The following is a 27,416-nucleotide window of genomic DNA, read 5'->3' on the forward strand; positions in this document are numbered from 1 at the left end:
ACTTAAAGGATTTAGCTTGGGTTTTTTTTCTATAATTTGCTTTAACATTCCAGTTGATTTACTCTCATTTTTCTCTCACTGCGCTAAGTATCATAGTTTGCTTGCAGGAGCGATATATTCGCTCTTATCCAAGACTGAGGCTGCGGTCCGAGGGGAGGGGGAAGCGTGATGACAGGAGTGAGAAGCTGGGCAGGGCCCTCCTCAGGGTCCTGTTTCACTTCTACGTGGGTGGAGCCACAGGCGGGATGGCTAGTAATAGATAAATTAATTTAATTAAACAATTAAGACACAAAAGGTACTTCTTGTTTAACACATTTATCCAACATTTGGAGATGTTGTACTAAAAAAGTGTGTGAACCTGTAGAATATTCTACCATGTTTAAGTAAGTAATCTGAATCAGGAGCCCCAATCGCTAAAACAATCAGAAGTGTGAGAATGACATCTTCATGGCTGTGGAAGTGAGCCGCAGACTGTCTTAAGGGGATTTTTGAGACCTCAGAAATAAAAGTTAGTTCTCCCTCCATCAATCTGCAGTCAGGCAGAGAGTGTACAAATCGAGAAAATTCAACATTATTGCTATTCTCATTAACAAAATGGCAATGCACTCAATACTCCAAGATGTCACAGCTAACAGTCTGAATACAACCGCTTGCACTGGCTAATGTCAGCGTTCTTGAATCTACTGAAACACTGAACCTGGGAAGTAGACATAACAAGATGCCAAGGAGGAAACAGCTCTTCACAGAGACACTCTGTTTCTCTCAGTTTTTCTACAGATGGACTGGATTGCCTAGATGGCTACTGGATTCATGTTCTATAGATAGATAAGACAAAAATGGAAGTTTGTGACCTAAGGTAAGAAATACTCTAGCGGATGACAAATAAAGTCTATATGTAACAACACATCCAGCAGTTGGCTTTTAGTACGTAATGGTTTAGGAATGACTTTGAGCTACTGATAAATCAATAATCAGTCGATGATGCCCACTTCAAAATTCTTAACAAAAAACTCAACAGCACAGACTGTCTTTTGAAATGTGATCACTTAAAATTGATTTAACTTTATACTGTTAACATTATCAAGGCCAATGTAAACTCACTGAAGAAGAAACATGGAGTCTGATATTATTCTTGAAAGGTCAAAAACAAGTGGACACTTAGACTCCCAAATGCCATCATTCCTGATTAACCAACGATGCTGCACGCATTGCCTAATCCTGTCCTGTAGTTTACAGATATGTAAAGTCTAGAACATATAACGTGTGTTTACATAAACTGGTGGGCTGTGAGTCTTCAAATATTTCAAAAATGGAACCAATAAAAGAAAAAAATCGTGACGTTGTAATAATAAGCGATTAGGCCTCGGACCAACTAAACACATGTCCTTCGAGTGACACTATATGAAATGCTAGTTTGTCATTAATTTCTACTGCAAGTCACAGCTTGCATACACGCCACTGCCACATCTCTTATCAATACTAAATTTTAAAAGGAACAGGGGTATCTCTACATTTTGATTCTATCAGGCTCTTTAGCCCCCTCTGGCATATGATGTTGATGTTCACATAGAATATCAAGGAGACAGCGGCCATCTTGGGCTTTCAAGAATATTATATTGATATTCACATGTAAGATCGAGGGCTGGGGGGAAGTGGTTCTCTCTGGAGTTTTTTGTGTGTTAGCATACAGATAGAACATCAAAGAGTAGGATGGTGGGGGGCTTTAGAGGGGGTTAATAACAAAAAGATGAAAAGATCTGGCATAATAAATAGATCAAGTCTCTAAAGCCACTCACCACCTCCCATCGCCACTATACAGGAGTGCCCCTTCACTGACTGCCCATACATACATTTTATTAGAAGTACTGACATTGGATTTATTAATTGCAGGCAGGGAAATCTAAACTAAAATTGAGTAGGAGCTCCTTTGTGATTATAGTATCAGGAAGACTTAAATTTTAAGTTTTGCCAGAAAATTCCACAGCCCAATAAAAGTGGATCCTGCAGTGCCACATTCTAAACACACAAATGGTATGCAAAATTGATGGCTGAATGTATTTTGGAATACATTGACCTAAAAGGAGCAGCTTATACAAGCCATTTAAAAAAACGTAGCTGAAACAATTTTGGAAAGACCGAAGGACTAAAATACAATACTGTATAGTATATCCACATCAAATTAATCAATATGATAATCAGAATTAGTTACCTAAGACAAGAAACCTTTAGTTGAAGTCATTGCTTTTAAGGGAGGTGCTATCGGGTAATAAATCTTTTAGTTCATGTCTGTGAACACAATCATTGTTGTACTCAATGAAGGCATATACAAATATTTAATGTAATGTGACGCTCATCCGTCTCTTTTCTGGACCCCATAACCCTTTGAGACTTTTACGTCTAAAGTAGGCTTGAATTGTCAGTCACTCACACACTCACACTCACTCACTTGAACAACTAGGATCTCTGAGTGCCTGGAGAAGACCCACATAGCAGAATGTGCAAAAGGTACCAAATTCGTGTACCTGGAGTAGTAGGGAGGTTAGAAAAACCGCTGTACCACTGTGCTCCCTTAATTTCTAGTGAATATCGTAAGTGGTGCGGTTACGATCACATTTACACGATGAGATTAGAGACTTTACTATTCGACCCACTGCATTTCATTACCATACAGTATACCACATCACAGCAAACACTTGGTTCCAGTTATACTTTTTCTTCTTCATTTTGTAAGAAAATATGAATGTTTTAAAGAATTTGACAAAGCAGATTTAAGAATTTTGCACTGTTGCTGAACAATATGACAGTTTTATTTAATTGCCTTCTGAGGAAGCAACAAATTGTTCAGTTGGATAACAGTTGTAGCGAAATCCACCAGATCAACAAAGTCCGAAGTAATGATGTTAACACCATTGGCCCCAGGCTTTTGTGTTCGCACCCACTCCATGATGGTAGGAAGGTTCCTAGGAACAAGAGAACAAAGTTTTTCAATTAAAAAAAAATTCCATGCCTCTTATCTGATGCCTTTACAGATTTTGCAAGCTGCGAAACCAAAACTGTAGTAACGATAGATGTAACTGAGAAAGGACACAGGACCTCTATATGAGGGCTTTTCGTGGTTCAAAATTTCTACTCTCTCTTGATAATTTAAAAATGTATTCATTTAAGAATCATTTTAATTTAATGTGTTGATGTATGAGATATAACTATGCATAGTTTATATGATAACATCTAATCATCCTTTAAATAAATGATTCATTTTTGGGGTCAAAAGGAGCTGGAGACATTGTGTGTTAAGCTGAACCATCTGTAGATATATTGCCAATCCTGTGGTGGGCACACTCCCTCACAGTGTGCTCATTTAAAGTTGTCAGTTAACCTAACACACACATCTTTGGAATACTGAAAGTAAACTGAAGAAAATATATAAAAAAAAACAAGAGAACATGCAGAAATAAAACACTGCCAGTGACCAGGGCAGGATCCAGTCCCAGCAGCACCTAATCCACCCCATTATGATGGATTGTGAAGTTTAGTTTAAATATGGTGACAGATTTGTTACTTATATGGACTAGGTCAAAAATTTCAGAGTTTGATCTATTCAATAATGATACATTTCCAAATATATCCGTGGCAAGAATGAAAACTATTGCTAAACTAGGTGCCTATTTACTTGACATGTATAAGACAAGAGAAATAGGGCATCATTCTCAGGCTGGGCACTCACTGGTGACTAAAATGTACCTCAGAAGTATAATTAACATCAAGTCAGTGAGTGCAGGTGTGTGCATGGGTGAGTGAACGTGGCCTGGACGGCTTCCGATCTTGTGGCTATAACTGCTAGGACTGGTCCTGACTTCTGCCAACCTTGACAGGGAAAAGACACAAAAACGACAAAGGAAGAATTGCCATATTCAAAAAACAAATCAAAAACATGAACTTACTATTAAATAGAATCAAGTACCTGTATTAGAAAAAGCTTGGTTCAAACAGCACTTTTAATGTGGATTATTCCTATAAGAATGGCAAGATGTCAAGCTAACCAACTTATGTTACTGGTCAATAGCTCCTGTGTCTGGGCTCAAGTTTCATGCCCACTCATTTGTGGCTTACATTGTGCCTGTGTGGGGTTTTCCAGAGGGTACTCTGGTTTTATCACAACAACCCCAAAGATGTGCAGGTTAAGTTAAAGGGCAATTCGAAATTGGCACAGTGTTGGTGTGTGCAAGAGTGAACCCTGTGATGGACTGGTACTTGCTTTATGTCAGATAGCTGATGAATAAGACTGAGCCAGGTTGAGAATTTTATTTCTGTTTGTATGTATTACCACTTAGGGAGATTATCGTAGATTTCATTATTTAGAATGTTTTTTAAGTTGATAAATTGCACCCCCTGCTGGAAAGATCTATCTATCATTAATCATACCATGTGTAGGATCTATCTATCTATCTATCTATCTATCTATCTATCTATCTATCTATCTATCTATCTATCTATCTATCTAAAGATAGTATTGTATTCAGATTAAACAAATGCAGTATTTTTATAGATTGTTTCACAAGATGTGCTTGTCTAACCAAGTGTTTCATTGTAAGAACAACGCAAACAAATCAGCATTTGCACTTTTATAATACAAGAAATTTCTTATCATTTCCTCTCATTTTATTCCTCATGTATGACGCATATCTCTTAACAAATATTTTGAAAACACAAAGAAAGTAATGCCAAAGAGACAGAAATGTTCACACCGTATAAAACAGATAATGAAAGCAGGTAATACTGATAAGGTATCACTGCAGAACTGCCCTTCAAAGAAAATGTATAAAGGAAATTTGAAATATGAACATGGGAAGCAGTGACCTTATTGTTTATGAGGCACATCTATGTGATTATTTACGCTGGCCATCAATAGTTTCATCCCAGTACAGGATTGTGAGGGACTGGAGCCCATCTTGGCAGTGTTATTTGAAGGACAGGAGCCCATTCTGTGGGACCCACTCCTGTACACATGGCACTGACGACTAATGTAACACGCATGTTTTTGAGATTTGCCATGAAAGCTGAACATCAACAGAAAGTCCATGTGGATACAGGGTGACATACGTATATACATTTATCAAGCTTTGCAAATTGCTTGAATTGTCTTTTTAATTGAAATTAAAAGGTCCTTTGTTGAGGGTGCTGTGTATACTGTACATAGCCAAATACACTTTGATTATATTTAGTAATTGAAAACATTGAATTGTGTGTTGCCTGCCCAGTACACAGAGAGGTGACACCCTGTGTGTGCCTGGTCAGCTATTTTTTTTTTTTGCTACTGTCCACTTTTAAATATTAGATTTATTAGAATAACTCAAAAAGGAAAAAAGAGTCCTGTTATACCAAGCATGTAGAAAGAAAATAGCAAGAAACAATTTTCTAGACAAATTTTATTTAGATCTAACTTTAATAAGTACTGTATCAAATGAGACTGTAAAAATATACTTTCATAATCCTGTCTCTTGATTTTGTTAAACCTTAAACTCTCACAAATGGTATTTTTTGTTCCCTGAACGTGTCTCATTTGTGAACATCTGTGGCCATACTATTGATTTAGCTGAGGGGCACAGCTTTCAGTGAACAAGGTGAAGAGCTGGCACAATCTTTAATTATCCATCATTCCATTTCCGAAGTGTACATTTTCAGGTCAGGGGGATAACATGGATTTAAACTCATTAGCAGAAGTCACAAGTCATGAAATCTTTTTATATAAATCTGATTACTTATTGCATATTTCCTAAATCACATATGAAGGCAGGTGGTGCAGTGATAGCATTTCTGCCTCGTAGTAAGGACCCCAGGGTTCATGTCCCAGGTCCTTCCTCCATGTGCTCCAGTTTCCTCCTACAGTCCAAAGACATGCAGGTTAGGTAGTTTGGCGACACTACACTGGCCATAGTGTGTGGTTGAGGTGTGTTATTGTGCCCGTGTGTGTGCCTACCCTGTGATGGGATGGTGCCCTGTCCAGAGTTTGTTCCTGCCTTGTGCCCTGTCCTCTCTGGGATAGGCTCTGACACCCCCAGCGGTCCTGTTCAGGACTAAGAGGAATAGAACATGACATATGAAGACATGTACCATGTTTGTCAGTTAATATGATGTAACCTCATAAATGAGTTTAGTAGAAAATATGTCACCAATGTCCCAAAGTGAAATAAAGGAACTGAGACTGTTAGCTTATTTTCATTCCACCTGTGTCAGTCTGTGCTGCACAGTAAATGTGAGGTCTTGCTTAAACCTCTGACCACTAATTGTGGTGTACATATAAGAAGGTCTCACATATTGCACTGTACATTCATGTTAGTTGACTTTTATGAACGAGATCCATTTGGGTACACATTCAATTCTCCTTTCCTTTCTGATTGTGCGTATTCCATAAATGTTAACATTTTTCAGACATTACATATTCTGTACCTTTCAACCAGATATTTCCGTAGCCCCTTGATAAGTCCACGAACAACTGTCCTCACCCTTGGGGTCAGAATTGCTTGAGACACATGAAATGTTCCATATTTTGCTCTTTCGCCCAGCGTTGTTTCCAAAAACTGTATGAGTTTATATGCATCTGTAGTATTGGCCCATGGGGCTGGAATTCTGTTTCCTGGCCACATATATTGACATTCTTCTGCTGCAGGATGATGATAAAACACAAGCACCTGCATCATGCAAGACAGGGAAGAGAAGAAAAGATGGATATGAAATATTTAGCTAGTTCTACTGCTGTACTGTAAAGATTAGACTCTAAGAAACATGTTGGACAATAAGCAGCTTTAGTTGTTGGTGTGAAGCCTTTTCCTATAAGGACCTTTTAGAGGAAGGTAACATGACCATTGATTTATTTATGTTGGGTCATTCAAGAGGCATCCAGGAGCCGTATTCTGTTCCATTTTAAAATCTGATGATATGCCTTAACTTGAGAAAAGGGTTACTGTGATATCTCTCTGAAACGTACTATGGATAAACTATTTCTATGATAACAACATCCACTTGTGTTGTTTTAAGTCTGTGATGTTGAAATTTTCAGGCAAAGAAAGTTTTCTTGTTTAACTTAAACATCATTGTGTGTACACAAATGAGTTATATGAAGTAAAACGATTGACTGGCTAGAAAAAAGAATTCAGGGGACTGATCAAAACACAGTGCCTTCCATAATGTTTGGGACAAAGACACTTTTTTCCTCAATTTGTCCCTCTGCCCGACAGTTTAAAATTACAAATTAAACAATTCAGTCATGATTAAAGTGCACATTGCAGCCTTTCATTTAAGGGGATTTGCATACATTTCAGTTACACCATCTAGAAATGGTAACACTGTTTCTACATGGCCCATCCCTTACAGGTCACCTTAATGTTTGAGACATAGCAATGGTGGGTCTATATAAGCAGTCATATTTAGTACTTTTTCTCATATCAAGTCAAGTCAAGTCAGGTTGGGGAGCATGCACTGGTGCAGTGTGTTGCTACAACCACCACATGACGAAACAATTCGGGATCCCAGTTGGCAACCCCCCAGGCCGACACCCTTTCCAGTCCCACCTTCTGGTCCCACCTTACGTGGGCAACCCCTTGGCCTGTTTCAGCCACTAGGGACCCCAACAATCAATTCGAGAGTTTCCTATGATTTAGCTTTAAAAAAACTCCTGTGTTGCCTTAAGCAATATGTATGAGATCATTAGATTGTTGTAATATGAGGCGCCATCCAATGAGTTTGGAGGTATTTACTTCAACTTGAGAAGATAAGATGTTCACTGTGCCACTGCCTTCAGCAGTTCCATCAACAATGAAGAGAAATGTGCCAGTACCTGTGGCACACATGCCCAAGCTGTAACAACCCCACCACCATGTTTAACAGATGAGGTGGTATGCTTTGGATCTTGAACAGTTCCTTTTCATTACCACACTTTGCTCTTGTCATCACTCTGATACAAGTTCATCATTGTCTCGTCTGTCCACAAGACCTGGCTCTTTGAAGTTCATTTTCACAAACTGTAATCCGGCCATCCTGTTTATGTGACTAACTAGTGGTTTGCATCTTGCAGTGTGGCCTCTGTAATTCTGTTCATGAAGACAGATGTGAAGGCACAGCATTGATAGGCAGGGTGAGAGAAGCACTGAAGCTGGGGTCTGTCCTTAATTCTGAGAATGTTCAGATGGATGTGTATCAAGGAGTGAGATGAAGATGAATCCTGAGTTAAGACTTGACATGGAAGTGATACGGATACACAGACAGGCAGACACGTTAACGTCACCCAACACACGTTTATTTACATTGTCCGTATTTACAATTGTGCAGGAACCTCCAAAAGTCCCTAAAGCCCTGGCCACAACAATGCCTCAGTTCTCTTCAGGCCGTCTCCTTGCCTCCTCCACCAAGCTCTGTCCGACTCCACTCCCGACTCTCACCCTCATAGGAAGGGAGGCGGCCCCTTTTATATGTACCCGGAAGCACTCCAGAGGTCCCTGATCCTCTCCCCCCGGCACTCCCGGGTGTGGCGGAAGAGCCAAGGTCCAGGGCTCCCAAGGCACAGGGCCCCCCCTGCCGGTGACCACAGGCCCCTACAGGGTAGAGCTTCAAAGCTCTGTACCTGTGGCCCCCAAAGGAACCAGGGTGGTCACCCCCACGTGGTCTGAGGTGGACATAAAGCCTTCTTCCGGTCCTCCTGGGGGTCGCCACCCCAGGCATCTCCGACTATATATATATAGTCATATATATATAGTCGGTACATATATATATACTAATAAAAGGCAAAGCCCCCACTGACTCACTCACTCACTGACTGACTCACTCATCACTAATTCTCCAACTTCCCATGTAGGTAGAAGGCTGAAATTTGGCAGGCTCATTCCTTACAGCTTACTTACAAAAGTTAAGCAGGTTTCATTTCGAGATTCTATGCGTAATGGTCGACAACGTCCACCACGTTGAACTTTCTTATTTATGGCCCCATCTTCACGAAATTTGGTAGGCGGCTTCCCTGCGCTAACCGAAATCAATGTATGTACTTATTTCGGTGGTATTATGCCACTGTCGGCCGCCATATTGAACTTTTCAATGGTCTTTGTTACTTATGGGCCCATCTTCAAGAAATTTGGTACGCGGGTTCCCAACGCTAACTGAATCCTACTTACATACATATATAAGTCCATAGCCTGCAGCTCAGTCACCGTGTGAGGCCGCGTTGCGTCCCCCATCCCAACGCCACCCACGTTGTTGGCTGCCTGCCTATATAAGGCCGTCCGTTGCTCCGGTCTCTACATTCCATTTCTTGCTTCGCCACGGGATTCATGTCTCCCTGCTGATAACTACAGCCTTTTTATTTAATCAACGGCTTCTCAGCTTATTGTGTAGGTATTTTAGACTTACTTTACATTGTTCAGGTACCCATTTCCTTTATCATTCCAACCGTACCCCCATTAACATGTCTATCGAGGTGATCACCATCGATCAAAGAACTGTCACTTACTGAGTGGTTTCCAAGATGGCACCTACCTTTTCCATTCTCTTTGTTACATATTAAACGGCCATATCAGGCTCACTCTTGATATCCAGAGGAACATTGTGTTTTATGTATTGAATGACTGGGACAGGTTCAAGGTATGGACTGATGACAGTACAGGAGATAATTATACTACACAGGAGCACTATAAGAGTGAAATGCTTAAGCCCTTCACCTATGGTTCTGCATGTTAGTTGATGAATTGTTCGGTTGTCGCTTTCAAGTGTACCGAAATGGCCAAATATTTTACACCTTTCAACAACTGCCAATGCCTCTTAAACATCTTAGATTCACAGGTGACAATTTCAGTAGTGGACACTTTGATGTTTATGAATGTTTAAACTCTCAAAAGCTGGATGTGAAGTTATCGATGAAACCGGTTGTATACTTACAATGCTTGACAGATGCCGAATGTCACTTCAACACAAGTCCTACAAATACTGTCGTAATTGAAATAAACCATTAAACTCAAACCGATTATGACATCAGCAATCCAAGCTGTGAGATTTCAGACAAGATTACTGTTCACATGGCCAACTGTACGTTGCATGCTCAAGAATAAGCTCAGCGCACAGCTTGGTCATATTACAACCGGAGGGCCGAACTGACAATGTGGTATACAAAGAGATCCTTAACAAATAATTATTGGTATATTTTCCCTCAGTTTAAAAAGGTTTAATTTTCTTCTTAATAAAAATTTTAAGGCAGTACTTTGCCGCTGCGAAGCGTGGGTATTTTGCTAGTATATATATATATATGAGATGCTTCTAAGAGGAACCCTTTTAAAATCCCTCTTCAAGGTCAACTTCCGACATGTATGTCTTTGAAAACATTCCATGGTCCGAATATTAATGCACAAAAACATGTATCGCTAATGATAACCGGCTGACATGACATCAACGTTATGATGATGACATCCTGCATATCGAGACTCAGAGCATACTTGTAATTTGGGTACTTTTCTAGAAGAGGCCCTGCTGATTTCCACATGATACCACATCACATTTTGCACTGTCATGGTATTGTCATGAATTATGAATTGCACTTTTTTAATAGATTATATCGTTATATTTTGATAAAGTCTGCATGTTATCTTGTAAACATTTAGCTGAATACTGTAATGAGAAAATTCGGTGTATGTTAAAATGATTTTTATTAAATTCGCATGCAAGTTTATACAGTCCACACATACCGGTAACAGCGTTTGACGTTACCGGCCCGCATGGGGTAGGTCAGCCCTAGGCCCCACACACCCCTAAGGCCACCTCTGGATCGGTGTTGTGCTGAGGAGAAACAATTTAGGTCAGGCGTGTCAGGCTCCATCCTGGGGAGCCACAGTGGCTGCAAGTTTTCATTCTAACGTTTTCACTGCTAATTAACTCCTTTTCCCTTTATTTTAATAGCCCTGTTTTTAAGGATTCTGTTGAATTGATTCTTTTCTTCATTAAATGACTGCGAATCAGAAATGATACATGAAACAAAAAAACAGATGACCAGCGAAAGTGGGATTTCTAACTCCAACCAATCCCTTAATGAGAAGCTGATTCTTGCTGTTAATTAAACCCTTTATTTAATTCCATGTCTTGTTGCTGCTTTCATTCCACCACAGTAGACAATTCCAAAACTGTTGATTATCTGTTTATTCTAAGAACGCCATCAAAATATTTTGGTGACCTGACAGATCAGCCTTATGAGACCTTCACCTTTCTTTATTTTCAGATATTGTGTGATGGGCACAGGTGAGCTGGTCATATGGCAGCTTGTTTGGTGTCTCATTATTGTTTGGTTGCTAATTAAGGAAAACTAGACAACTAAGGGGCCTGAGTCAAGTTAATTAAAACTAAGACAAAAGAAGTTATTTAGCAGCAAAAACTGATCACTAATTAAGAAGATGGTTAGCATGAAAACCTGCAGCCACTGCGGCCCTCCAGGACCAGAGTTCGACACCCATGATCTAGGTGGATTTGGTATGTGGAACAAAAAGCAGAACACTATTGGGTGAAGATAGAAGTAAAAGGAATGATGCCCATTTTTAGCCTAAATAAGACATGGTTGGAGGTGGTGTTAGATGATGTGAAAAGATTGGGTCAAACCTCAAAGGTTCACCAGTTCAATGAAGAGTATTTGAATAATATCTGGGAAGCAAGCAGTTAATCTGAACAAACTTGAAAAATGGCTGCGTAGTTACGATGATTATGACTATTTCATTCTTGTATAGTGGTGAAAATCTAAGAAGATCAACGATTGAGATAATAAAAGATGTTATATAAAATAAACATTGGTGAGAAGACATTAGGAGGCATTGGGAGAGTAACAAAACTGTCAAGTCAAATTGTTTCATATGAAATAAATGAATGGTGCCACGCTGTCCAGGCATAATGGCACACCAGTAAGTGCTGTTGTCTCATAGCTTTTGGGCCATGGACATGACTTCTGACCTGCTTAGTGTCTATGTGCATTTTGCCGTGTCTTTGCACATTTTCTTGATATACAATGGTTTCCTTTTGTATATCAGATACGAGAATTTTAGGTTAAACTTCAGCTCTGTATTGTTAGAATGTGGATGAGTGTGCCCAATGTAAATGACACCTGGTCCACTAAGTTTTAATTTTTATGCTTGTGTGGTTTGCTGTGTTAATTTAGTTATTTGCAGGGATGCATGAGTTTTCACTCACTGAATAATTTTCTACATTAGCTCTAGCATTTTAGCATGTGTTTATTACAACAAAGATGTAACAGCACTAGACAAAGTCCAGAGAAGAGTGACTAGACTGACCCAGAGACTAAGAGGTATGAGCTATGAGGAGAGATCGAAGCAGTTGAACATTTTCAGTTTAGGCAAACAATGGTGATGTGATCAAATTGTTGAAAATTATGAAAGGAATTACAGTAGTACTGTAGATACAAGGTGTGTCTTTAAAAAGAAATTCTGCAACAAGAATACAGGGAGACCCGTTGGAAACCTATTTAAGGCAGATTTCGCACAAATGTTAGAAAGTTTTTTTCTCACAATGAACCATAGACACAATGAATAAATTACCAAGTAGTGTGCTGGCGAGGAGGTCTTAAGATCCTTCAAATCTCGACTTAATGTTCTTTTAGACAATTTAGGTGAATAGGATGGATGAGCTTCTTGGGCTGAACGGCCTGTTTTTTCACAATTGTTCTAATGTTCTAACTTGTTTTCTGTAGGGTCTGGCACGGGGGCTATTAATTAAGAACATGGAATCAAAAGGCAACAAAAAAAAGGGTAATACCTGGAATAGCAAGGGAGACTGGATGCAAGACAGACAGAAAAACAGAAACCCTAAGCTCCCAGGCCATTAGCATAATTGAGCCTTGGTAAGGCTGATCTCTGTGTAAAGACACTGCGTGGGAGTGAGACTGACGTTGAGAACGAAGTCCTGTAAGCGGATGATCAGAACATAAGGAGATTTTGGGTGATGCTGGATAAGTGTTGTTTCGTCTGAGCAAATGATCTTTGCCATTACTTTTTAATCTTTTAAGAAAAGGACAGCAGTCAGGGTTTTGCAATTTGCTTTTAGGATGCTTTAAAAATTGTTCTTTACGTGCGTGCAATTCTTATGTTGCAGATGAGACCCCAGGTGAGGAGTTACACTGAAATAATAGTGAACAAATGTCAACAGTGAAAAGAGATGAAGCTTTACTCTGAGTTAAGTCTTTCTGTGGTGATCGAGCTAGTCGACTGTTAGTGGAGACGTTTTCCTTTTCTTTTGTCTCCGTGCTGGGTGGTTGCTGACGTTGGGAGACTATCGGTCAAGGGTTTCGCCCAAGTTGGCTGGGAGATAAGAACAGTAGGATTGCAAAAAGAAAGGGTTCCTGGGAACTCTTAAGGTTGTATTTATGTATTGGCGTCTTAGCTATTGTGTTGTCTTTGGTTATTCTGGGAAGTGGATGTCCTTATGCACTGAACTGGATAGTGTGCTTGTGTGGGGTAGACAGGTGATAGGAAATTGTTATGGGTCATAGCACACAACTCACTACACTGCATAATCACACAGATGTTGTGGTTGTAAGAAGCTCAGCCATGGTGCATGTTTTGTTTTTGGTAAATGGTTTTAAATTAAATTTTGTTATTTATATCCATCCATCAGGACCGTTCTTAGGCATAGGCAAACTAGGCAACCACCTAGGGCCCCCACTGCCAAGGGGGCCCCACCGGAGGCTTTTTTAACCAAATAGCCTACAACTTACAGGTCCATATATTTCAGAAGTACAAATTTTCTCTGGTGGCGGAATTATCAATATGGTTACGCGTGAGCAAAGAGGAAACAGTGACGACGACAGGCAGAATCGAGGTGATTGGTAGGGCCCCAGTGGGAGGGCACTGATCGTCCACCTCGCCTGCCTCCAAGTGTCTGTGCAACAAATCGATCACGCTATAAATAGCTGAAGCCGGGAAGATAAAAACCATTCTACAAAGCGACTTGACAGTGGGTGGTTTGCTCCGTTCCTCTGTCTGCTCTGTGTGAACGCTGGCCCGGACACAGACAGACGGACATCTTTGTTTTCACCCAACACACCGTTTATTTACACTAATATTTACAAAAGTCTACCGTGCAGTCACACCCCAGTGCCTCCAGCACCGATCCTCCAAAGTCCAGGCCACACAGTCCTTTTCTGGCCGCCTCCTGTCCTCTCGCCAGCTTTGTCTTCCTTCCTCCCGACTCGCCCCGACTGCTGAGAGGCGGCCCCTTTTATGGGAACCCGGATGGGCTCCAGCTGCTTCCCGGCACTCCTCAGCAGACACGCCCTTGTGTGGCGGAAGTGCCGGCTGCGCACCCGGAAGCCGTCCGGGTGTCCCCTGTCGTCTTCCCCCCAGCACTTCCAGGTTCCAGGGCTGTTGGCGGAAGTGCTGGGTAACCAGGGCAGACACCCCTGTTCAGGCAGCTGGGCGTCCCGGCCGTTCCTGCCTCAGCCGATGTGGCAGATGATGGTCAGTGGGCGCCGCCTGGCGGGGCCCTCCTACAGGGCTGGGCTTCCATGCCCCCTACCCGAGGCAACCAGCATAACCAGGACGGACACCCCCTCGTGGTCTGGAGGAGGTACAAGCCCTCCTCTGGTCGTCCTGGGCATCCTGGCCGGGCTCCTGCCTCGGCCGGATGTGGCAGATGATGGTCTGGAAGTGGGGCGCCACCTGGCGGTGGCCATGGGCCCCTACAGGGCTGGGCTTCCATGCCCCCTACCCGAGGCCACCAGCATAACCAGGACGGACACCCCCTCGTGGTCTGGAGGAGGTACAAGCCCTCCTCTGGTCCTCCTGGGCATCCCTGGTCCTGCCTCGGCGGATGTGGCAGATGATGGTCTGGGGCACCGCCTGGTGGTGGCCATGGGAACTTCCATGCCCCTACCCGAGGCCACCAGCATAACCAGGACGGATGCCCCCTTGGTCTGGAGGAGGTACAAGCCCACATCTGCTATAATTATACATGTTGGCTATCTTTTCCATCTAAAAAGGAAAAGAGGTAGTGGAACATAAATCTTTCATCTGAGGTCCATTTTGCAACTTCACAATTCAGTTTTATTCTCAGCCTCCCTACGCTCCATGACTAGGGCCCCCAAAAACCTAAGAACGGCCCTGCATCCATTTTTTGAACTAATTAGTCCAATACAGGGTCGCAGGGAGTTAATTCTAAAAGCATAAGGGCACAACAAAGAAAACAACCTTGAATGAGATGCAGGACACACTCCAGCACGTCCTCACTCATGCTGGCGCAGTTCAAAGATTACAGTCAACATAACCCAAACATCTTTAGGATGTGGGAAGATAATACTGGCATATTTAAAAACACCTTTTATGTGGGTTTACTACGGCATGCCTTCCTATATCCAAAAAATATATAACTGGCCAATCTAAATTGTCCCTGTCTGAGTGTGGAGATGTAAACATGATGTCCTGGTCTGATTCATGTTTTGCGCCTAGACTGTCGACTCCCTTATACCCTGCACAACAAAAGCAAAATGAGAAAATCAATGGAAAGGAACATACAGCTTAGGCAGTTTATACTGGCCTCATGTCAAGGTCAGGATTTCGATAAAAAGAATATTAACGAGTCAGAAAGAAAAAAGAAAAAATCATGGCCATGTTAGAAGATTGCTGTGATCTGTGTGATTAAAGTTATTTATGCTCAGTTAAGCGCAGTAACTATCCTCTAACTGGATAATCATCTGAAAGACTAGCTCTGTCACATCATGGGGATTAGAGATACTAATGGGCTGCACTGTTCTTAATTGAGTTTGCATGTTCGCTTTGGCCTACATGTCACTGTATGTTGTTCGCAATGCAATCAAAGAGGGCAAGAAACAGAAGCTGAAGTGCACAGGCAGCAATCTTATCTGATGAATAATATAATAAAATGATTCCAGGCCTTAAGATCATAGCAAATACACATTACACAGAACCAAGGCTGCAGAACTACACCTTCACAAATAAAACACAAATGTCATTTCAATTACATGGATTCAAAGCAGGCCTCATTCCTGGATGTGCAGGGGGTGGAGGGAGAGCCCATCACAAAATAAACTCACATACACACCCAAAGGCAAAACGGTGGATGGATTGTCCTGATTGGCCTGTTGCAGCTAACATGGTGGTCACTTCTCTTTTGTCTTTAGTGGCACATTGAAGGGCATTATAGATATATAAATGAGCTTAACCCTTACCTGTCCGTAGTCTACTGTAAGACCATACATTTCTGTCTGAATGGAGCATCCCTTGACTCTGCTAAATTGCAAATACTGCACAGCAAAAACATTCTTACTTTTCGTTCTTTTTGCTTCAAGCAGAAAATGGAAGTCAGAGTTCACATCTGCAAATGCTCTTATTGAATAAATTCTTAAACTTCAGAAGTCCAAAAAAAGATCGGTAAAAGACCAGGCATTCACATCTGCAAACAAGAACCTGGAGGAATGTTTACTAGTGGCAGGGACAGAATGGACCAGCAAGTGCAAAAAGACTTTTCTTCATCATTCTGATTTGTCTGTTTATGTGAAGCTTTCCAACATGTTTATTGGAGCTTTGTTTTACAACACTGGCAGCAGGGCAGGGAGTTCACCAAGAAGGTCTGTATTTATAAGTTTATGTATCCACTGTAAATAGCTTTTAAAAACTATAAGTATAACTAAAACTAGACCTTATTAATATAGTATAAAATAATGAAAAAAGACTGGAGCATATTTCAATATTCTTATTAGTATTAATGATAATTTAATTTTGGTACTAGCATCCACCGTAATGAAAGAATGTGTCTGTATGTGTGTCTGTGCATCTGTAGCTATGTCTCTGTAATATGGCATTGGATTCATAAGAGGAGTGCTAATGTTTGTGATATGCCATCTCTTGGAATGAAATATGCAATGCATTTTATTACCACATCTCTATATATATAAAATCCAACATCTGTCTCTATGTTTGGCCACTTTTCACGAGAGAACTACTGAACGGATTTAGATCGTTTTTTTTTCCCATAATTGCTTGAATATTCCGGTTGATTTTGCAACTTCTCTCATCGCGCTAAGTATCATAGTTCACTTGTGGTACTGATTTATTTGTGTGAATACGAGTGACATGAAGTGGGCCGATGGTGGGGCCCTCCTCACTCACACGCCAGCCTCGGGGCGTCTCTTACATCTGCTTAGCTAACAAACAAGAGAACTACTTAATGGATTTAGATCTTTTTTTTCTAGAATTTGCTTGAACATTCTGGTTGATTTTGCGACTTCTCTCATCACGCTAAGAATCATAGTTTGCTTGCTGGAACGATATATTCGTGCTAATTCGACACAGAGGCTGTGGGCCGAGGGGAGGGGGAAGCGTGACATCAGGAGTGGGGAGTCGATCTACCTCTGCGTTTTGCAGTGTTCCTTGCCTCCGTTTGGCTAGCGATACCTTTTTGTTTATTGATTTTTAAAGTTTGTCCTGTTTCACTATTATGTGGGCAGAGCCGCGGGGAATGGCTAGTACATTATAAAATATATTCGCATAGATGGTGCAATGCAAATTTTAATGATGAATATGTCCAATAGACAGTAACTTCTGGTTGGACAGGAATCGGCTTATATATTGTAATAAAAGGACAAGAGTCTGTGTGCGTCTGTCCGGCTGCTAGGGCTGGGAAGAAAAAAATTATAAATGGGCAAATCATGTAGCAGAAGGATACAAAAATCAAAAATGATAATAAAAATACCAAAAAAGGGTCTAAAAATTAGACAATTGGTCTATTTCATGTTTGATGTTATACACCATTATAGTGTCTTTATTGCGCCCCCTTGAGTCATGTGAATGATGTTTATAGTTATAATGCTAATTACTGATAACTTTGTGTAGTGGGCAACAGGTGAATCAATGTGCATGTTGGGAAATAAAGGCTCCGTCAGTGATTAGGCTAGAGTGTCTAAGCCAGGCCAATGTCTTAGCAACCACCACTGGGTTTTCCCAGCAAAACACTTTAACTATAAGAGTCACCAGCTTGACAAGTGACGCTGAGAGGAATCAACGTGAAAGGGTAGCCCTATCTTAAGAATAAAAGGGATGGGGTGTGTATTATTATACCAGACCAAATGGACAACCCATGTAGCAAATAAAAAACATGAGGTCTATGCTGATTACTTAGATTTCAATCCATCTTAGACTGATAGTATGGAATTTTTAATCCATCCATCCATTATCCAACCCACTAGATCCTAACTACAGGGTCACAGGGGTCTGCTGGAGCCAATCCCAGCCAGCACAGGGCGCAAGGCAGGAAAAACCCCGGGCAGGGCGCCAGCCCACCGCAGGAAATTTGTAATTAATATGAAATGACTTTTATACAGTACTAAGTAAAAATGTAGTTCTTGTTATTAAGCATAATGAAAAGATGAGTTAAAGCTAAACTTCCTTTTGCATGAAGCAGCCTGGCTCTGCTTTTTCTCTTGCTCAATCACCAACATGATGCAATGAAAGTCAAGAAGAGTGTGACTTAAACTGTGCAACTGATCAATGAATACGTTTTGGTAAAATGACGGGAACACCTGCACAGGCTATGAAGTAATGATGGCCAGTTCCTCAAGTGAGGGACATTAGGTAATGGGGGAGTGATTTACTTAGATGATAAGAGATGTAATATTAACCGATGCACATCCTGATGCGGGCACTTGCGCCAGGGTCAAGCTGTTACATGTCGTTGTTTGTTACATTGCTGTGTAATCAAGATTTTTTCTGCACTTCTATCTGGGCTCCAAGACTACCTTCTTTTGAGAGAGCGTTTTTTTCCATGGCAGAAGCCCAACTAGGAGTTAATAAAATTTTTATAGTATTGTCACACATATGCAAGTAGGAGGACGCTGAGTGGACCACATGCAGGTAATTACCAACCAGGCCAGGGGGTGGCAGGGTGCAATAATCCCAGTTCTGTTATCTCTGTAAGCCAAATACGGGAAAACCTACCGGACGCACCACCAATGACACCACCTCCAGTTCCCGCCTCAGATGACATCACTTCCAGTTCCCGCCTCAGATGATGTCACTTCTGGTTTTGGGTTTTAAAGCCGCCATCATTTCAGACAGTTCAATCTGGGAACTCAACCGAACAACATTGCTTATTACTATTACCAAATTGCAGCCAGGGACAATATACAGGTGGCTCCCCCAAACCTTATTTCGTATGTTGCGACTGATTCTTTTACAGTATGTAAAGAGTTAGATTATAACAGATACCTAAACTTAAGTTGACTATTTCAATTTTTTTCTTTCCTTATTTTACACATTATTTTTTTCCTAAATAGCTAGACAACATTTTTTGACAAACAGTTGAGACTCTTGTCAGGTGAGTACCAGTTTAATATATGGGTTTGTTCAAACAAGACGAAAGGATCTGTACAACACATTTCAATCACGTTCTTGTTTTATTTACGCTATTACATAATCATTGCTATTTTATTTTTTTACCAAACAGTGGATTATACTATAGAAACACACTTGAAAAAAATACAGAAATGAATGACGGTTGCCATGTAAAAGTTTTAGATTGTAATCCATTTTGGTAATTTGGCACTATAAGAAGAACGACCATAAGATATTGCGAAGGTTTAGGGCAGCCACCGTATAATTTTTCCCAGCTGCAAAACTGATTTAAAAGCACAGACATGTTTACACAGCAGAGTCCAAAACAGAACTAATTTTTATCGACAAGATGGCAGCTTTAAAGGCCAGTAAGGGAAGTGATGTCATCAGGACCAGAACCGGAAGTTACTTTGTTGGCTGCCCCAGAGCTGGACGGGATTTCCCTAGAATGGTCTGTAAGAGATCAAGAGAGAGAATTAGTGCACTTCGCCACACCCTGGTCTGGCGTGGAATTACATGTATTCAAGCCCTTTAGTTGTCTCCTAAACAGGCATGTGTGATAGCACATAGGCACATTTTAGAGATGGCTACCCTGGCAGATGCAGCTTCAGTACTACACTCAGTAACTCACGCTTACGTCCACAAATGGAACATCAGCACAAGCTTACATTCAAAAGATTCTGAAGACTTCATTTCCCAGCTGAAACTGAACTGGGTGTTGTAACTGGCCAAAAGAAATAAAGCTGAGATGCACACCATAGACTAAAATTATCCGGTGAGTAGAAAGATAATGTGAAGACTAAGAATTTAGATTTGTAATTGCCTACAATTATTTCTTACACTTAAACAATGGCCAATAGGCCCAAACGTCTTGACAGAGTTAACTTTTAATTGTTGCAGACTGAAGAAAAAGAAATAGCAAGGGTAAAAAAAAATGAAAGTACTTCAGACTCAATGCATTTCTTCTCTGAATAGATTTTAGAATAATTACTCAGCAAAAATATATGTGATGTTGCACATTTCAAAATGAAAGAACAATAAACTAGCATAATCAATAATCGAGTGGTTGTATTTCTTTTCACTGCTTGAGCGCAATCACGTCACTGACACTCTCTGAATATATACCACACTGCCAGGCAAAGTCCAGCACTTACCTCTACACAATGACAGAGCTCATTGGAAGAAGGCCATCAAACATTGAAAATATAAATAAAATGAATGCGTAAAGAATAAAACAAAATGTTTTGGATTGATATCCAAGACGATCCTTATACTCTACTTAAGGAAACCAAAAGAGAAGCACATTCAATTTCTAATCCGCTTACCCAATTCAGGATTGCAAGAAGTTGGGGTCTGGGTGCATTGGGCACACTCACACTCACTCATGACCATAGAGTTGCCAAATAAACTAAAATGCATATTTTTGGAATGTGTGTAGAAAACCAGAGTATCCTGACAAAAGTCTGCACCACACAGAGTTGAAGTGTGACCTAAGGAGAGCAAAAATGAGAAGCAGTAGCTCTAAGCACTGCACCACCATGCTGCCCTAAGAAGAAGTGACTGAAATAAGTGCTGGGAATATTTAAGTAGTACAACCTTATTTTAACAGTTTTAGTTAAGACTAACATTTACTATCTAACATGGAATTTTTCAAAAGAAAATAAAACTTGTTGCTTCATGTAGCAAACATAATTAACAATTTCATTTTTCTTGTGGTAAGAGAAAACATGAAGCAGATAAAATTCCCAGAAGCAACAGAGCTGGAAATCCTAATCCTGATGTGGATCAGCTGATCCTTAACTGCAGAATGAGCTTTTTGTGTTTGGGCAGAGAGTTTTGCATTCCCTTCTGTAGACTCTTTATATAAAATAACTTAAAAACATATTCCTGATAAAGGCAGCATGGTTATGAACTTTCAGGATGCTGGAGCTGCCAATATATGGAAGGGTGCTCTTAAATTCTGTTAATACCCACCTATCCATCCATCTATTCATGCCCAAAGTATGAGGCCCATTCTAGCCAGTTTGAGGTTAAAGGGCCCCGAGCCTCATCCAGCATCATTAAGTTAAGAGTAGACTGTTGATGGGGTGCCAGTCCAACACAGGACATGCTCACACACACAAACACACGTGTGTGAGTCATAAAACAAACAGCTTTGAGGTAAGAGAGGAAAAATGGAGTACCAAGAAAAAAACTAACAAAGATACAGAAAGAACACGCAGACTCCACACAGAAAGCGAGTGTTGTGAAAACAGAACTCTGGAGCTGTAAAGGCAATGGGATTAAATATTGGGCCACTAGACCAAACCATTACAATTCATCTTTATTTTATATTGTGTCTTTCATAGTGAGAACTGGTGGTGGCCAATAGAAAGGAGTGAAGTCTTGGTTATTATTATTAGTTTTATGAAAGTCTCAATTGAAGTCTACATAAATAGTAGTTTAAAGGAATATTTAATGATTTGTAGGACAGGCAGGCGCTAAATGGATGTTTATGTGCTGAAATCCAGTGAAAAATATTATCTTCAAATCAGCATCCAACTAGAATAGAGTTCAGCTCTAAAAAACAGTGCATGAATGGAGACAAATGGGACTTGAAATTCTACAAAATCTACCAGAAAAATCCAATGCTGATGAAGCCAGAATGTTTCCCAACCCTAAAATGTGTGATAGTAGTCCCTGCATGACTGGTTAGGCAAAGGAGATGTGCATAATGTTATTTCTCTATTATATAAAAAAAATCCTGCGATGAGATGAGACTTTTTAGAAGATTTTAGAAGAGTTGAGACAGTTGGCCATGAGATTTTTTCAAGCCACTCCCTCCTCTCAACCATATTGAATCACACACACGGTACTCTCACCTCTCATTCGTGTGAATGCTATTGACAGACACAGTTCTTGCTCTCTCAGCTCTTATAAATTTTAACGTTTTCCTCACATTAAGTTCCTAATTAAAGAAGACGTATTATGTCCAGATCTTATTGAAGAATTTCATCATGAAGGGTTATCAACAGAAGAAATGAGTACACAGACAATCCTAGCGATGAAGTCAAACGAGTTAATGCCAAAAATGTTGATCGGTTAACACTGCAAACTGGTTAAATGTGTATCAATAGACTATGCTGAAACAGTTGGTGGTGATCATGCGGAAGATGAAAACATCAACTTACAATATCACGAAGAATATCTACAACTTTTAACACCATCTGGTCTTCCACCGCACAAATTACTGTAGAAAGAAGGATGTATCCAAGAAAGGTAATGTAGTACATCTTCCAAAAATAACATTAGACAACAAAGGAAATCTTGACAAGCCATTTGTATTAAAACGTTAACAGTTTCCCGTTAGAATAGCTTTTGCAAAGGCAATTAACAAATCTCAGAGCCAAACATTCTAAAAAGACGTTTAATTTAATAGAGAGAAAGAAATGAAATATAGTCACAGGCAGTTATACGTTGCATTGTCACAATGAAAGTCCAAACACAGAATCACAATTCAATGTGATGTTGATGAAAATTTAATTCAAAAAATCATTTTTACTGAAGTCTTACAGTAAAAGTGTAAGTTGAAAAGGTTTTTGCGTGTTAATTTCAAAGCCAAACAGAACAAAATTGTATTACGCAATGAATAACTCTAACGCAACATGAAACATAATTTACTTTCCAATTATTATGTTTTTCTAGTTTTTAATATGGTTAATCACTCGCTGTAATGTAAAATAGTAAATTGTACATCCGCATTCCCATACACGAGCTGCAGAACCGCAAAGAGGCTAGCGTGTAGCGCAGGCACGGGGGTTGGCGAGCAAAGCGAGCAGGGGGCAAAGCCCCCAAGATAAATAATCATAAAGTCTTTGACTCTTTAATTTTATAGACAATTGGGATCATCTTCTGTGGTGTTTTAGACAAACATGTTTATATCTCAAATGGGATGGAAGAAAATGTTCAATCACTTCTTATCAAAATGGGTTGGGAAATTGAGCCCTAACCTCTACATTGAATACACCATTTTTTTAAGCTTACAGATTTGGGTGAAGCTGCTTCTTTATTACTCATACTCCTTAATTACTACATCCTGTCGTTGGAGGGCAGATATTGATGCTGACAAGTCAATAATATAGTTTTTACTTTTTCCATCTATGATCAGAAAGACTCCAGTCAAGGTATGTGCTTGGAAATGAAATCTTGGCCTTTGTAAGTTATGATAATACTTTTTGGTGATCTTAAATTGCATGGTCCCTGGTTACATTTGCTTCTAACTTGTACGTGAGTTTATGGTTTTACCCAGATGGGGATTGCTCTGCCAAGTTCTGCTGTTCTCAATGCATTTGGAAATGAAGCAAGGAAGGACTTCTTTATGCAGAGAGTTGTGAGAATCTTGAACAAACTACAGGCACTGTAGCTTAAGAAGAAACCAAGACATTTAAAATGGATCTGGATGACATATTGGGACATCTTAGCCATTAGCTAAATATACTAGCTTGATGGGTGGAATGATCTCCTCTTGTTTGTCAGATTTCTTATGTTCTTAAAGTAGGAAAAGGCCAGGATATTTTTTGGATGGATCATGAGATGGGAGAGACAAACACTGAAGGTTGAAAATAATGTGATGAGATCAAGAAACCAAGCTATCAAGCTCAATATATAAACCAAGGGTGGATTCACAATAACATAAGAGAATCTTTAGTCCTTAAATACTTTTTGAATTCACTCATTCCTGACTACCCTAAGACAGGTTGGTTGGGAGCATGCGCTGAGAGCGAGTTGCCGCACCCGTCACACAACAAATCACCTGGACTGGGACCCAAGTGCAGTGGGTGACACCTCAGCGCCACACTGAAACAGTGTGAGCTTTTTTACGGTGGCTGGGGTGCCAGTTCTGCCGCCATACCCTCATAAGATAGATCTGTAAGAAAGAATCTGGAATACTGAACACTAGGATGAGCGTGTCGCTGCCTTAAACATCTTCCTTAATGAGGCCACTTTGTGACACTTCCTTGTGTATAGTGCCAAAATAAAACAACCAACTGATGAGCAAAATGTGGATTAAAATATAAACAAAATAAATAAAATGAATTAAGAATAATAAGAAAATTATCACAGTAAATAGCAACAAGTATAAAATTGGGAAAAATACACAAAAAACCAAATAATTTCAGGGAGTTTCTGATATATAACGTCTTTGCCGTTCTTTCCCTGAGTAGTTGTTAGTGCTGCTGTCTCACAGCTCTAGGGCTCACTACCGATTCTGGCTCTGTTTGAGCACAGTTTCTATTTGCTCCATATACATTTTATAAGGGTACTCATTTTACCTTGTAAATAAATGCATGTTAGGTTATCGGTTGACTCTAAAGTGGGTCAGAGAGAATGAATGTCCTGCAATGGACTGGCACCCTACCCAGCGCTGACTATTATGATAAGCTGTAGCCACATTGTAATGTAACAATGCTCTCTCTATGTTCAATAAGAACTGTACACGTATACCTTTTAAGAAGCTAATTGATATTGAGCACAAAGATACAAATGGTACCAAATCTCTTTAGAATGTAACATTATTAACTGCTTCTTCTGCACTTTGTTTACTGGCGATAATATAATAGAAACAGTTTAGAATCAACAGGTTGAAAAAAATTAATAAATCAGTTAAGGAAAGAAGGAAAACGGAATAGATAAGCTCCTGGGCAGTATACTCTGTTATTTGGCATCTATCCTATTTTTTTTGGAAAATAACCACACAGCATTGTATATTTGAAAACAACAAATTGTTATGTAATAGCATTTATTATTGTTATTAACAGAGTTTTATATAAATACCTCAGTTCACATTTCCTGGTGTTTGTCGTGGTGGTAACATGCCAGGCTGGACTGACCTAGACACTCAACTTTTGGAGAATTTCCAAGTGTTCCCAATTCCCAAGTCAGTCAGGAGAAATACACAAACAATTGCCATATTGCACAATACAAGAGGTGCGGAGCATTTAGTTGGCACCAGTCACCAGAACGTTGACCTTGTCAGTTCTACCAGTCTGTTAAACCCGAGGATCACTTTCTCCTGGGATTCTTCAGACTAGAGTTTTCATTTTTCCATTCCACCACTGTCAACTAGACATACAAAAGTGTTTATATCAAAGCTGGCATCATAATATTTACTTTGTTTGTTTGATGTTTAAAGTTGCTCTGTAACTATAAACTTACACAGACGTCTTGTGAAATTCTTGTTCAGAGAATTTTAATGTCACTACTGTATTCCTGTCCTGAATCATCTGCCATTTGAATATTTGGCATTGAAGTGTCAAAGCTCACAGCCATTTATCATTTTACTTTACAAACATCCTTTGATACATTCAAGTACATCACATTTAGGATAATTGCAAATGGTTACCTAAAAATATTTTACTTTACCATCTAATTAAATCTGTTCTTCATTTTAGCAGTGTTTTTAGGTTAGTTAAACTTTGCATGTCCCACCTGTGCAAACTGAATTGTCCAAGTTCATTTCATTATTTACATTGTTTCTAAAGCTCATCAGCCATTATTTCAGCATGTGAGTAACCCTCCTAATAAACACGGACATATCCTGAATCTTGTTATAACAAGTGATACTTCAGCTGTTAATACTTGATGGACATTGGGACATACCTGGTACATGCCACGTAAACCATTTTTAATAGTTTTATTTTACTTTAATGTCTTCGCGCTTTACTGCCTGCACTAAATAAATATAAAAAAAAAACATTGGAAATGAACAGCCTACCTGATATTTTTTTTCCCACAGATACTCCAGCGTTATTTCCTCAACACATTCTGTTTTGCACAATTTCTGCCCAAAAACCTCCTGCAACATTGTTATGAGATAATTGTGGTGTCTTTCATTCATTGCATAGTGATGATTAAAATCTAAGAACACCACCTCTTTGGGGTGGGCACTCAAAAAGTTATTGATCTCCACCAGTCCTTCATGCACCTTAATGCCAAAGAGTCCATGAATGAAATAAATCTCATGACCGGGTTCTCCTGGCTTTGAAGACACACGCAAATCGAAATACCGTATGCCGGCCTCCAACTGCTCATGAAATGTTAGGTTTTGTGTCATGGACCACTTCTTCATCACCTTTTTTCCCAGAGATCGAAAAACTCCAGTAAGTCGTTTGACTGCGGGTGCCTGGTCGGGTCCTACTGGAGCTTTCTCATCTACCCAGTAGCTGAAGGAGTCATGTGAACCTGAATAAAGAAGAATGAAGAAGCTTTTCAGCCTGGAGCAACACTATCGATAATAATATTCCACATCCATACTCCCATAAATGCCCATTCAATTAGGTGTTTAACTGTTCCTATATTCCCATATCTGGAAACTGTTAGGTTAAGAGACTTAATCTGTCTCACATAGTGAGCCTGCTGAGTGATTTACACCCTAAAAATCCAACATTTTAGTTGGTAGACCACACTAGCTAATGTTTAACATCTTTAGGTATAAAATCAGGAACTTCTTAAAATTTCCATGGAAGCAGATCTAAGTTCCATACAAACCACGATTATTAATACCTCTTAAGACTTCAATGGAAACTTTATAATTATATTTTTGACACTAACCTAATTACAATGCTTATCATGTCAAAACCTCAAATCATTTACTATCAGTTCATTTTAAAAAATCTCTAATTGTTTCTTACTAAAAGCTTGTTTTAAAGTGGCTAAAAATTAGCTAAAAATAGGTTTATCACGCTTTTGTAATTAACATCTCCAGTTTTAAGTTTATAATATCTCACATAGGCCAAACATTGGCTGGTGTCTTCTCCAGAGCTGGGGCCTCATGTATAACGGCATGCATAGAATTCGTACTATGACATGGCGTAAGCACAAAAGCCGAAATGTGCTTACGCACAGAAAAATCCAGAATCTGTATGTACTCCAACTTCCACGTTCTTCCGCTACATAAATCCCAATCAGCGTGAAAAGTAACGCTCGTGCGCGCTTTATGTAACACCCCAACTCCTCCCAGAATTACGCCTCTTTGAATATGCAGATCAATATAAATCGCCCTTA

General features: G+C 39.9%; 1 protein-coding gene across 1 annotated transcript in view; it reads right to left on the reverse strand.

Moving 5' to 3' along the window:
• Window positions 1-2,806: 2,806 nt before the first annotated feature.
• plcxd2 (phosphatidylinositol-specific phospholipase C, X domain containing 2) overlaps window positions 2,807-27,416 on the reverse strand; it is a 67,548-nt gene continuing 42,938 nt past the window's right edge. The window contains exons 2-4 of the mRNA XM_039746330.1: window positions 26,128-26,594; window positions 6,448-6,689; window positions 2,807-2,960 (exon numbers count right to left, since the gene is read on the reverse strand). Coding sequence (XP_039602264.1) covers window positions 2,807-2,960; window positions 6,448-6,689; window positions 26,128-26,594 — 863 coding nt within the window. The remainder of the gene's footprint in view (window positions 2,961-6,447; window positions 6,690-26,127; window positions 26,595-27,416) is intronic.

The sequence above is a fragment of the Polypterus senegalus genome, chromosome 2 (genome assembly GCF_016835505.1).
Source record: "Polypterus senegalus isolate Bchr_013 chromosome 2, ASM1683550v1, whole genome shotgun sequence".
In the NCBI taxonomy this organism is placed as follows: Eukaryota; Metazoa; Chordata; class Cladistia; order Polypteriformes; family Polypteridae; genus Polypterus; species Polypterus senegalus.